The 12446-nt window shown below is 54.0% G+C and overlaps 1 protein-coding gene across 11 annotated transcripts in view; it reads right to left on the bottom strand.

Moving 5' to 3' along the window:
• Positions 1-6576: 6576 nt before the first annotated feature.
• The window catches only part of SLC43A1 (solute carrier family 43 member 1), a 30734-nt gene continuing 24864 nt past the window's right edge, over positions 6577-12446 (bottom strand). For 5 of the 11 annotated variants that reach the window (XM_032283382.1, XM_032283383.1, XM_032283375.1 and 2 more), the window contains 4 exons: positions 11395-11536; positions 11065-11138; positions 9246-9369; positions 6929-7284 (listed from right to left, as the gene is read on the bottom strand). In XM_032283382.1, coding sequence (XP_032139273.1) covers positions 7138-7284; positions 9246-9369; positions 11065-11138; positions 11395-11536 — 487 coding nt within the window. In that variant the 3' untranslated portion in view covers positions 6929-7137. Of the gene's footprint in view, positions 7285-9245; positions 9370-11064; positions 11139-11394; positions 11537-12446 lie in introns of all 11 variants that reach the window. The other 6 variants (XM_032283377.1, XM_032283376.1, XM_032283374.1 and 3 more) reach the window with 5 other exon arrangements.

The raw sequence follows: 12446 nt of genomic DNA, 5'->3' as shown, positions 1-12446 counted from the left end.
ACCCTTGCCTCCCTGGCTAAGTGCCTTTGTGCAGTGCACAGCCTACACACCTGCACACAGCTACCCTGTGGATATGTGATCTCTCTCTCTCTTGGCTCCTGTGAGGAAGAAGCCATCAGGGATGAACTAGCTCAGAGAAGCAGGTTTCCAGACAGGCTAGAAGAGGGACAAAGGAGCTAGGGCGATCAGAGGGACAGGAATCCCAAATTGGGGTGCATTACTGGCTTGAGGTACAATCAGAACCTTCATCTTTCTGGTGTGTGGAGGAGAGGCTGGGGACAGGGAAGAGGCTCAGGCTAAGAAGGACTTGGGTTGGGGTTTGGGGTGAGTCTCATCAGACTGAGCACTTGGAGAGAAGTTTGGTAGTTTGAATTTGGGGCTAAGAATCTAGCTCAGGCAGGGTGTGGTGGCTTGCACCTGTAATTCCAGCTAATTGGGAGGTTCAGGTGGGAGGATCACTTGAGGCTAAGAGTTTGAGACCAGTCTGGACAACATATTGAGACCCAGTCTCTTAAAAAACTTTTTTAGAGAATCTAGTTTGGGGCGGAGCACAGTGTCTCATGCCTGTAACCTAAGCACTCTGGGAGGCCGAGGTGGACAGATCATTTGAGGTCAGGAGTTCAAACCCAGACTGGCCAACATGGTGGAAACCCCATCTCTACTAAAAATCCAAGAAAATTAGCCAGGCATGATGGTGAGTGACTATAGTCCCAGGTACTCAGAGGTTGAGGCACAAGAATCACCTGAATCCAGGAGGCAGAGGTTGCAGTGAGTTGAGATTGCACCACTGCACTCCAGCCTGGGTGACAGAGACTCTGTCTCCAAAACAAAACAAAACAAAAAACCTAGCTTGGGAGGTGGGAATAGAAAGAGAAGGGGGCCTAGATGCTAGCGCTTGAGGAGGAATGCTGAGGTTCTGTGACTCTGGCCAGGGAGGTCAAATGATCTTGAGAAGAAGAGGAAGAAATGAGAAGAAATTAGCATCTAAGCCTGAGGCAGGTAGACTTTGGATAAGGGTGAGGGGCGGGTTGGGGGAGCAGCTGGTCAGGAACCCAGGGAGCTCGGAGTCTGGGGTCTTTCGGGGGCTTGTGTCAGACTGGTTCTGAGGTTAATATGCTGGATTGAGGGGATAGCCAGGCAAGAGCTCTGGTGGAGGAGGGGCTGCTGGGGCCCGGGCAGGGGGAGGGGGACTGCTGGTAAATTAGAGGCAGGCTGTCCAGGTCACAGAATTATCGTTGTGAAATATTCATGGGCCTTCGGTCCAGATGCTATTTCAGAACAGTGAAAGCAGGAGGAGTGTGTGAGCCTCAGGAAGAAGCCTGAAGCAATGCCATTCTCCAGCAACCCCCACCCCTCCCACCGCCAGCCCAGACAGACCCACGGACGCCCATCACGTGCACACCCACACTCAAGCGCTCACACACTCACCAAGCAAAGCCATATAGCACGTGCAAACACACAAACCACCCACAGGTCCCACAAACAGGCAGATGCCCCCCAAATTCTGGCATGCACACACACCCACTCAGGACCCAGCATAGAGACCACCTCCAGCGATCTCACATGCACAGACCCCCAACCTCTCCAAACAACCCAGATTTACCACGTTGACCCACACACCCTGAAATGGGAGGGAAATTCAAGTCCATCGGGCCAACCCCCACCAACCGTCTGATGGGGAAACTGAGGCCAGAGAAAGGAAGGGGTTTGTCTGAGATTCTTCTATCCTCTGAAAAAAGCAAAATCCATTCACCTCCCACCTTCTGTGAGTGCACCCCCATTTTGCATTCCTTTCATCTGCCAGACACCCAGTGTAGTTGTAATGAACTCCTCCCTTTCTCTAATTTCCTGTATTCAGTTACCCAGTCCCCCGCCTAGCCCCGGTCTATCTCTTCCTTTCCATTCTCCCCACCACCTCCCCACTCCAGCTACTCATTACCTCATGCCTGGAATATAAAAGAAAGCGGCGATAACCTCCTCGCTGGTTTCCTACATGCAATCTCTCCCTCCCGCGCACCCAGCCATACCATGGTGACCAGATTCATTTGATCAAAATTTGCATATGTTATGATGTCACTCCGGAGCCTATAATGGCTTCCTAATCCTATAGGGTAAAGTAAAACACCTTAGCAGAGCATCAGAGATCCCTCAGAGTCTGGTACCAAGTGTTTTTCTAGCCTTTGCTCTCACAGTCTCATCCCAAACCTTCACTCCAGCTAGAATGTGTGTAGCATACTGGCCACCAGTTATCCCGTATCTGAAACCCACCAACCAACTTTGAATACCCTCTAAAGTTTCTCAGTCTCCCCTGAACTAGGAAACCTCTCCCTCATCCTTAGATCACAGACTCCAGAGCCCATTCCCAAGGCCAGCACTGCACCTCTCTGACCATATATGGGGGTTCTTCAAAGCAGCAGATAGAGGCTCAGGCTCCGTCTCCTTCTAAGCAGAGGCTGCCCCCGACTGGCCACCGTGGGAAGCACAGCCAGGCCTCAGTCCTCCGGAACTGAGAGTGAGCATCTAACTGCCCCGGGAGAGGAACAGAAGGACTCCAGATGACTAGTTTTATAAGCCCTTAAGCCTCTAAGGTTCTTACACCCAGAGTAGGGGGAGGGTTCCCAGCCCTGTTTTCCTAGCTGCGGGCTCCCAATTTTCCATCCCTAATCCAAGAGGAACTCCTCTGCTATGAAATACAAAGACCTGGGACTCTCAGGACACTGTGGAAGGGAAATTTCCCATCAGACTCTGAGAGGCCAGGAGGCCAGGGATAGTCCAGGTGGCAGGCCCAAGGTCCGGCTGGGGTCAGGTTTCTACATGAATTTTTAATGCTTCCAGACGGACCTGTCAAATGTTCTGAAACCTGAGCATCTCTGTTCATCTCTGTACATGATGACCTTCTACAACCATTGCCCCTGCAGGAGGGCAGGCCTGGGACAGATATCCAGTGGCCTCTGGAGAAACAGTTTTGGGACAGTGGAAGGATGAAGGACCTAGTTATTCTCCCACTAGTAAGCTGTGTGACCTTGAGCAAGTTACTTAACCTCCCTGAACATTAAGGGCTTTATTTTTTAATTTTGTAAGCTGGGGGCAATCGTGCTGGCCTAAATCGATTTGTTGTGGGGAATCAGTGCAATAGCCCAAGGAAAGGTGACCTACATGCTTGCTGTTATTATTCTCTTTCCTCCACTTCAGCCTCCCTCTTTCAGCTCTTCTTCCAACCCCAAAGCTGTCTCTGGCTATTGCTTTGAAGGTAGGAGCTTTGGCTGGTTCTGGCCATCCCTTCAGGCCCAAACTGCCCACCTCAAGATCCTTTGGCCTGGGTAGACACTTCAGATAAGGAGGTGGCAGGGAGATAAGAAAGTGGGCAAGGCTGGTGGAGTGAGAGAGGGAGATAGATGGTGAAGCCCTAGCAGGGGGGGAAAGTGGGCAATGGAGAGAGGAGGAAAGATCCTGCTCCAGAGAGAAGAGCCAGGCGCAGACTCATTCCTTCATCTCTCCTTCCCTTCCTCTTCCCCCCTTCCCCTCTTCCTCCCTTCCCCTCTTCCCCCTTCCCCTTCCCCCCTTCCCCTTCCTCTTCCCCCCCTTCCTCTTCCCCCCTCCCCCCTTCCCCTTTCCCTCCTCTTCCCCTTCCCTTCCCTCCCTCCCTTCCTTGTGTCCATCTCCTCCACACCTGGTACCATCACACAGAAGCAGAGAGGACTACACTTGGTGAAAGTTTCAGTTCTCCTGTGTGGAGAGGTGAGCATTGAGGAGAGGTGGGGGCCGTCTTTGCCAAGTCTTTCCAGCCCACCAATCCCTTGCCCAGTGTTTCTAGAAAAGAAGGGCCTTTTGCATCTGCTTTAAGTAGGAAGCTCATTCCTGAGTCCCTCAGATCTGCTGAATCAGATCGCCAAGAGGGCCCTGGAATCTGCATTTTAACAAGTGGAGGTGGGTTATGAAGCCCTCCAGAGTTTGAGACACGCATCAGAAGTGGAGTGGTCGGTGGGGGGCAGACAGGAGAATGCGAAGGAGGAAGGGGTCACACTTGGGGAAGGTTTCAGACAGTACTGCGCGGAGAGGATGATGCCAGGTGTGGGGAACAAAGGATGGAGGAGGCAAAGTGAGTGGAGCCCAAGCCAGACGGGGGAGGAGGGGGCATCAGCCAAGGGGAGACAGGACAGCAGCCAGAAGCCGAAGCTGACACTTTCAGGGTGCGCCCCGCCCTCTCTTCGTGGCGATCTGAGATCCAGGTCGGGGAGACCCTGGAGAGGCCCCCGACCTCGTTTCTGGGGCGGGGGTCAGAGACGGAGCCTCATCCCGGAGGCTCAACACGCGGATATCTGGATAGGCGTCCATCACTCCCCTGGCCAGAGCCCTCCACCCCTCCTCGAGGTCCGACCTTGTCCCTCCTTCTACCCCACAGTCCCTGGTCCCAGCTCATCTGCATAAAGCTCCAATTAACACGTTTTTCCTATGCTATTTGCGATCCCAGAACTCGTTTCCCGCACCGAGCCCGTTTCCCGCCGCCCCCTCGCCCCTGGGATCGCGGCCGCAATAACCCTTGCGACCCGGGCCGCTCCCCGTGGTCCTGACCCCGCCACCCCGTCCTGCGGCGGGGGACTGGGGGTGAGGGGCGCGCCCTAGGGCGGAGGATCGCGCGGCGGGGTCTGCCGCGGGCCAGCGGCCAGGGCTCTCCGGGAAAAAGGAAGGCGCACATCCACCCCTCTTTCTGGGAAGAGACGGGGAGGGGGGCTTCTCCTGGGAGACTCCGGGCGTCGAAATTCCTCGTTCCCTATCCTCCGGCCCCCGCACCCCTCCTCCTCATGCACCCTCTCCCCTCCCCAGCCATCTGTTCCACTCCGCAACGCCGCGACAAACACGGCTCCAGCTCGCTTCCGCCCCTGCCCAGCCCCCTCCCCAAGCCCGGGGGAGTGGGGGAGTGAGCAGACGCCCTTCTCCCGGAGGCCGAAATTCCTGCTTCCATCTCCCGCAGGGGCCGGCTGGCCGGCAGCAGGCGTCGAGACCCCCGGCCACCCCACACACCCCTCCGTTACGAGGGTCGGTGAGGCTGCAGATTACGCTTGCAAGGACAGGGGGCGGGGAGGGTGCAGGGAGAGTTTAAAGGACGGGCACTGCAAGCCCCAAGTCGGAGCTCTGGAGCCCGAGACCAGGGAAGCAGCAAGGGTTTTCCCCCTTGGGTCGCCGCCCCCCGCACCCCGCCCCCCGTACTCCGCACCCCCGCACCCTCTGCGCCAGCAGCAGCCGCGCAGCGCCGCCTGCCGGGCACACCAAGGGCCCGGCACGCACGTGGGGCTTCCCCCGGGGTCCGTTCCGGCTCGCGTTTAACCTCCCCAGACTACTCGCGAAGTGAGGATCCCGGACAGAGGGTGCAGAGACCTGCGCGGACCCTCTAAAAGCCGGCTGAACCCGCTGGTGGGTGCGGTCCAATTCTGATTTCGTATTTTGCAAAAAAAAAAAAAAGAAAGAAAAGGCAGTGTTGGAAGTCGGGAGTCTGGGCTCAGAGCAGCCAAGGATCTGGATGTGACTTTGCCAAGTCTCCAGACCCCTGTGGACAGGTTTTCCTATCTTAAAATGGGTGGGTCAGTCTCACTTATTAACTTCTCAAGAGAAACAAAGGGAGGGAAGATGGTTTATCCCGAATGCTGTCTTACAGTGCCAACCTTTGGAGGTGGGGGAGGATGGCCAAGGCCTCTGAGGTCACTGCTAGCCCCAAGGGCAGCTGAGAACTGGAAAGCAGCTTGGGACCTCGTTTCTGCAGAGCTGTCCTTTTCACAAACTGCTGAGGTTCCAAACTGAGCTCCACCACCTTCCACTGTGTGCCCTCAGGTATGTGCCTTAACCTCTCTGGGCTTGTTTCCTAGAGCCACAAGAAAGAATGACAACACCCACCTCTTGGGCTATAGGTTGGCTAGAATGAGATAGCTGCGTAGAACAGACAGATCCTAAGCCAATGTTAGTTTTCTCTTCATTCAGGCACTTGCTCTAACCTCCCAGGCTCATGTCCCAAGGGCACAAGCAGGTGCAGGGCTGGATGAGTAAGATCCGTCTTTCTGTAGGATCTCTTGTCCTCAAAGATGGTGTCTTCTCCGGATGTAGATAATTTTAAAGCCTTGCTTTATTTATTTATTTATTTACTTTAAAGCCTCAATTCAATGTTAAAAGTAAATGTAAATATAGTATAACAAGGAAGCTCAAAATTTGCATCAAGTTTGAAGATAAAATAGGAAGACTCCAAAAAAGTGTTACTTTCGGCAGGCCCTAGGGATGCTATGGTGGGAAAGTTTGAGTCATACCTTAGCATTCTTTCTCAAGCATTCTGCCCTAATCCCTCTGTATGGAGAAAAGCCAGCTTCCTGGATATACCCCAAATTCTGGGAAGTGGGGGGCAGGATCTGGACTCCCTCCAAGCACCAAGGGCAGGGCATGGTTAGGAACAGGGAGGTGAGTCAGACAGCCAGAGGTGAATGGGCTGGCATGTCAAGCATCCTACTTAATGCCCAGCTGAGCCTGGGTGAAGAAGGATGGGGGTGTGGGAAGACATCCCCCACCAACCGCCAAAGACAGGCGCACACGAGCCAGTCTCTCCCTTCCCTTTTTATTTCCTCTAAGACTTGAAAGAAGCAGCACCAGAGAGGGAACCCGCCCTCCTGTCCCTGGAAGGGGCTGACCCCCAACCCCCAACCCAGGACACAGCCGGCACCCCAGGCCCCTTTCCTTCTGAAGGGCAGGCTGTCTCTCTCACATTCACACACAAAGACACATGCATGTGTGCCTACTCATGGCACGTGAGACCTTAGGGCCAGCCTGTTCACCGATGCCCCCAGGAGGCAGACTCCTAGAAGGGGAGAAGAGGCAGCTCCACACCCTGGTCCCCTCCAATCCAAGGAAGAAGAAGGCTCAACCCCTCTAGAATTGGGACTGTCTTCAGTCAATGGAGCGTTGCTTTGGGGGACGTTTTTGAAGGTTTTTTTTTTTTTCCTTTTTGCAGTCTTTACAAAAATAGAACTTCTCTTGGTATTTATAAATCCACGGCCCCAGCTCTGTGTGCATGTTACAGGTAGAAAAGCCACATGGGGCACTCCTTTTGGTTGCTCAGGACTTGACTGCCTGTCATCCAGGTCCCCGGGTCTCAGAACTCTATGCAGTCACCTCAGAGCCACGAAGCACCTTCAGTGGGCCTATCCCGTTGACGGTGTACTCCTTCTGGAGCCGGGCACGGTAGTAGAAGAGGTAGGAAGGCAACAGGAATCCCAGGAGTGAGAAGAGCAGGAGGCCCAGATTCACCTTTAGGGCAAGGAGGGAGCAACAGAGTCAGGCAGGTGCTCATCTGCCCTTAGCCTCCAACAGGGAGGAGAAGGTGGCCATTTTTCTCCTGAGCCAGAATAAATACAGCTAATACTTATATTTATTTAATAAATGTATTTAATAAATAGAGCTAATCTGTGCACTTGTAATCCCAGCTATTCGGGAGGCTGAGGCAGGAGAATCGCTTGAACCCAGGAGGTGGAGGTAGAGGTAAGCAGAGATCACACTATATTGCACTCCAGCCTGGGAGACAGAGCAAGACTTCATCTCAAAAAAAAAAAAGTTCAGCAATTTTGCAAAGTGGCTGAGACTGCTTGTGTCTAACAAGTGGCAGGGCCTGGTGGATGCCCATACCATACAGCACTCTCTGGGTAAGTGTGAGGAAGACACACCGCTGTAGAGTCTGGGCTGGTCAGGCTGCTCCTGAAACTGGACCTTTTGGGCTCACCATTCTGACCTTTGGAGATGTTAACCAATGGGTTCCGGCTCGGGGTGGTGAGAGGCTGGCTCTCAGACACAGCTCCAGGAGCTGTGATGTCCAGCCTGGTAGACAGAAGGCTTGGAAGGCCCAGGACACACGGGCTCTGACTCGGTTCGCATACCACTCCGCATTACTCAGTGTGACTTTGGGCAAATAATGGCAATTCTTACCGAGTGCCTCCTTCTTAGGGCTGTTGTGGCAAAGATGTAAGTAAAAAAAAAAGTTATGCACAAGGGTCGGGCGTGGCGGCTCATGCCTGTAATCCCAGCAATTTGGGAGGCCTAGGCGGGCGAATTACCTGAGGTCAGGAGTTTGAGACCAGCCTGGCCAACATGGTGAAACCCCATCTCTACTAAAAATACAAAAACATTAGCTGGGCATGGTGGTGCATGCCTGTTATCCCAGCTACTCGGAAGGCTGAGGCAGGAGAATCGCTTGAACCCGGAAGGCGGAGGTTGCAGTGAGCTGGGATCACGCCACTGCACTCCAGCCTGCTCAACAGAGTGAAATTCTGTCTCAAAAAAAAAAAAGTATGCATCATACTTAGCACATGGCGAGTGTTCGGTAAATGGAAGAGGTTATTTCATCACAGTCCTTGCGGGAGGAGGGTTTATGTGCTGGTGGCCCCACAGGGCACATGAAAGATCAGCAGCAGAGGAGTCAACGTAAGGAAATGCCTGTCTACCAGCAGCAGGCCGCCTTGTGCTGGACTGGGTGCCCCGACACTGAGGATATCCAAGCTAAGAGGGAAGAACCCCCTTTTCAGGGGTGCTGGAGACAGGATCCCATGCTAGGTAGAGCTGGGTTGAACCAATTGTGCCTGAACAAAGGCCCAAGAATCAAGACTGGGCCACTTCAAAAAGCACCTGAAGTTTATTGAAAATGACATGTAGGAGCCAGGTGCTGTGGCTCACACCTGTAACCCTAGCACTCAGGAGGCCGAGGTGAGATCATTTGAGGCCAGGAGTTAAGACTAGCCTGGCCAACATGGCAAGACCATGTTTATCTCTACAAAAAACAAGACCACGTGTATCTACAAATTTTTTACAAATTAGCCGGGTATGGTAGCCATCGCCTGTGGTCCCAGCTACTCAGCAGGCTGAGGCTGGAGCCCAGGAGTCCAAGGCTGCAGTGAGCTGTGATTGTACCACTGCACCCCAGACTGGGCAACACAGCAAGACACCTTCTCTATAAAAAGTAACGATAAATTAAAAACACAAACAGACTCCTAGGCTCAGGCTGAGATATCCTGATTCGGTGGGCTGGGGAATCTGGATTTTTAAAACACTCTGTGGGGGGGTCTCAAAGGCAGGCAACTTGGGGACCTGCAGATTAGAGGCCTCAGATGAGTGAGGGATAGCACCACATACAAGATGCCTCTGGCCACATAGAAGGACCCACCCCTGCCCCTAAGAGAGTGGCTCTAACTCCCCCTCCCCCCACCAACCCTGGTTTTTACCCAGAAGGGCTCTCCTTTCAGGGGTTCCACCATCGCCATGAAAAGCGGCTGCTGTAGCAAGGCGAACACAGCACTGATGAGGGACTGCAGGCCGGTCAGCGTCCCAAAGTGGTTGGATGGGAACCTGTCCACGAGACGGGGAGCATCAGGGGTGCGAGGCCCTCTTCAGCCCAGGCCAGCACCTGTCCTATCCCCTCCCCAACATGGTCCCCATTGGGCAGGCAGGGTGGTGCTTCAGTGTTCAGGATCTTTGCATGGGCCCTTTGGTTCCCAGCCTTCAGGGCAAATGCAACTTCAGGGCCACTGAGCTGAATGCCGACACCCCCTGTATGTGTGATATTAGCAGGCGGCTCAACCTTCCTGAGCCCCACTTCCTGCGTGAATAACAGGGAGGGCACTGACCTCACAGGACTGTCCACTGTAGTCTGTCAACAAATATTTAGCCGAGAACCTACTATGCGCTAGGCACTGCTCTAGGTGCTGGAGAGATCGCGATCAAGCAAGCCCACAGATTCCTGCCCTCAAGGAGGTGGCCTTCCGACGGAGCAGGCAGCGGTCAGACAGTGAGCAAGAGAAACGCACAGCGTGTTAGGCAGTGATACATGCTAAGGAGAAAAACCAGAGGAGGAGGCAGTCGAGAGGCTGCAACTGTGCATGGGACAGCCGAGGGAGGCCCCACTGAGGACAGTCAGGGAAAGACCCAAAGAAGGAGAGAAGGCTAAGACTGGGAGCCTTGCAGATATCTGCAGAAGAATGTTCTAGAAACAGACTAGTACCGGCAAAGATGCCAAGCAGGGAACACGCTTGGGGCTTCCGGAGCACTAGGAGGCCACTGTGGCTGTGGCAGGGGAAGCAAGGGAGGAAGGGGAGCTAGAGAGGAGGGAAGTGCTGGGGCCAGATCTTGGGAGGGCTTTTTAGGACACAGTAAAGCCTTTGGCTTTTACTCTGAGACAGATAAGATAGGACGACACAGAGTGATGTGCAGAAAGACTTATGTCCTGACAGGTGACTGCAGCCCCTGTGTTAAAAATAGGCTGAGGGAGGGGGCAGGGCAGACGTGGGGAGACTAAAGGCTGCCACAGTAATCCAGGCTGGAGATGTTGGTGGCTAGGACTGGAGAGGCAGCAGTGGAGGTGACAAGAGGGGTCAGATTTGGGGTATGCGGAAGCTGCTGCTGGCTGCACCGGGGCTGGACTGAACACGGAGGGTAAGGGAGAGAAGAATCAAGGAAACTCCAGGGTTCTGACTTGAGCAGATGAAGGAAACAGAGCTGCCCTCTGCCAGATGGCTGCAGTGAGGCTGAACTCAGGGACGGATGGTCGAGGACCCTGCCTGCTGCCTACCCCAACGAATCACTCGATAATGGTTATGATTCTGTCGTCACTATTGTAATGTCCTGTTACTCCATCACACACACAGGGGAGAGTCCCTCAGCAGCGCCCAGCAGGGGAAACCGGGAGAGAGAGAAGTGGGGACTGTCTAACATGAAGAGGAAAATCATAAGGCAAATGGCTGCCCTTGGGAAATTTCATCAGGGTGGGCATGGAGGGGAGGCCACTCCAGGGGCCATTTCAAACAGCAGTCACAGGACCAAAGCGTCATCACGCCAGGTATTTCAGTTTCCTCTAAGGGAAGATGCCAACAGGGGGAGTCAATTACAGCGGGGTAAGCTGCCTTTAAGGAAGTAAGCTCCCTGCCATCAGAGGGGCTCAGAGAGGGAGGGGTGCCTTAGGGGATGCCTGGGGCCCTTCCAGCCCTGCCCTGGGATTCTCTGATCACGGGTGCAAAGCTCAGGAAGGCATTTCAGCCCAACACTCACACGGCAGCATAGAGGCTCCCGCAGGCCGAGTGGAAGAAACCTCGAACAATGGTGTGCAGGAAAAAGGTCACAAACTAAAACCAAAAAGAGCATGTGAAGAGGTTAGGAGAGTGTGTGGAGGCTGGAGGAAGGAGGGGTAGGGCGAAGAGGCCAACTGGGCCTCAATTCCTACCCCCTTGCCAATCCAATCTACTAGAAACACTTCCTGGAGAACCCAGAAAATAGATCCGGAAGACCAGAACCATGCTTCCGGGAAGGCAGATGCTGGGTGGACCATCCCTTTGGAGGAGTCCCGGGAGGCAGGGAGAGGGGAAGGATGGAGGTGGGTACCTGGAGGTGTAAGTTGTTGATGAGGCAGGTGATGCCAAAACCCACAAGCAGCAGGTTGGTCAGGGTGAAGGCGTTGATGGCATTGGTGAGCTTTTGGATCTTGCAGTAACGTGGTTTGATGGATTTGGTAGCAGCCCCATCCCTGAGGAGAACTGGAAGTCACTGGCTGCTGCCTCTACATTCCCAGAACTCCCTGGTTGTCAGCCTGGCCCCTCCCGCCTCAGATATGCCTTCGCTGTTGGGGCAGTAGAAAACATGGGAAACCCACAGACACCCGTGTTCTCTAGCTCCATGTTACTCAAAGTGTTGCTCCCCTGTACAACGACGCAATCATCAAAGGGGCTGCTTTCTTAGCCTGCAGATTCACAGACCTGATCACTGAGCCCTCGGAATCTCAGTGGGGAGATCTGCAAATCTACATTTGGACAAATATCCCCCACTAAGTGATTCTCATGCACATTCGAAAGTTTGAGAACTAAGGATGGGAAGGAAGGTGGAAAGCAGGAAGCTCTCATGCTGTCTCTCATCAGAAGTCCTCAGGAATGTGTCCCTGCCCTGGACAAAAGCAGATGCCCTCCTGGGGACAGCAGGTCGGCCTGGCTGTCCAGTGCTTCCTCTCTCTGGCACGATCGAGGACCCTGAGGCCAGCTGAGGACAGAGGTCAGTAGGCTGGGGTGAGGACAGGCGGCCCATATGTCCTGGATAGAAGGGCCCTGCTAGGGAACCCTCGTCACATTAAGGGCAGAGGTAGGGGGGAAGGCCAGTACCAGGGCCAGGCTCCGCTAGCAGGGAGGGAAGCCGCTGGATTTCCTTCCTTCCCAGTCTCTTTCTCTCATCCTCTCAGGATAAACAGGGACTATTTGGATGAACACAAAAAGAGCAAAAGCAGTCACAGAATCTGGGTTCAAGACTCAATGGCGAATCCCAGCTACTGGGGAGGCTGAGGCAGGAGAATCACTTGAACACGGGAGGCAGAGGTTGCAGTGAGCTGAGATTATGCCACTGCACTCCAGCCTGGGTGACAGAGCAAGCCTCTGTCTCAAAAAAAAAAA

The sequence above is a fragment of the Sapajus apella genome, unplaced genomic scaffold (assembly GCF_009761245.1).
Source record: "Sapajus apella isolate SASKATOON/1434 unplaced genomic scaffold, GSC_monkey_1.0 scaffold14, whole genome shotgun sequence".
In the NCBI taxonomy this organism is placed as follows: Eukaryota; Metazoa; Chordata; class Mammalia; order Primates; family Cebidae; genus Sapajus; species Sapajus apella.
The sequence above is the reverse complement of the archived record's forward strand: the minus strand, read 5'-3'. Positions and strand labels throughout refer to the sequence as shown.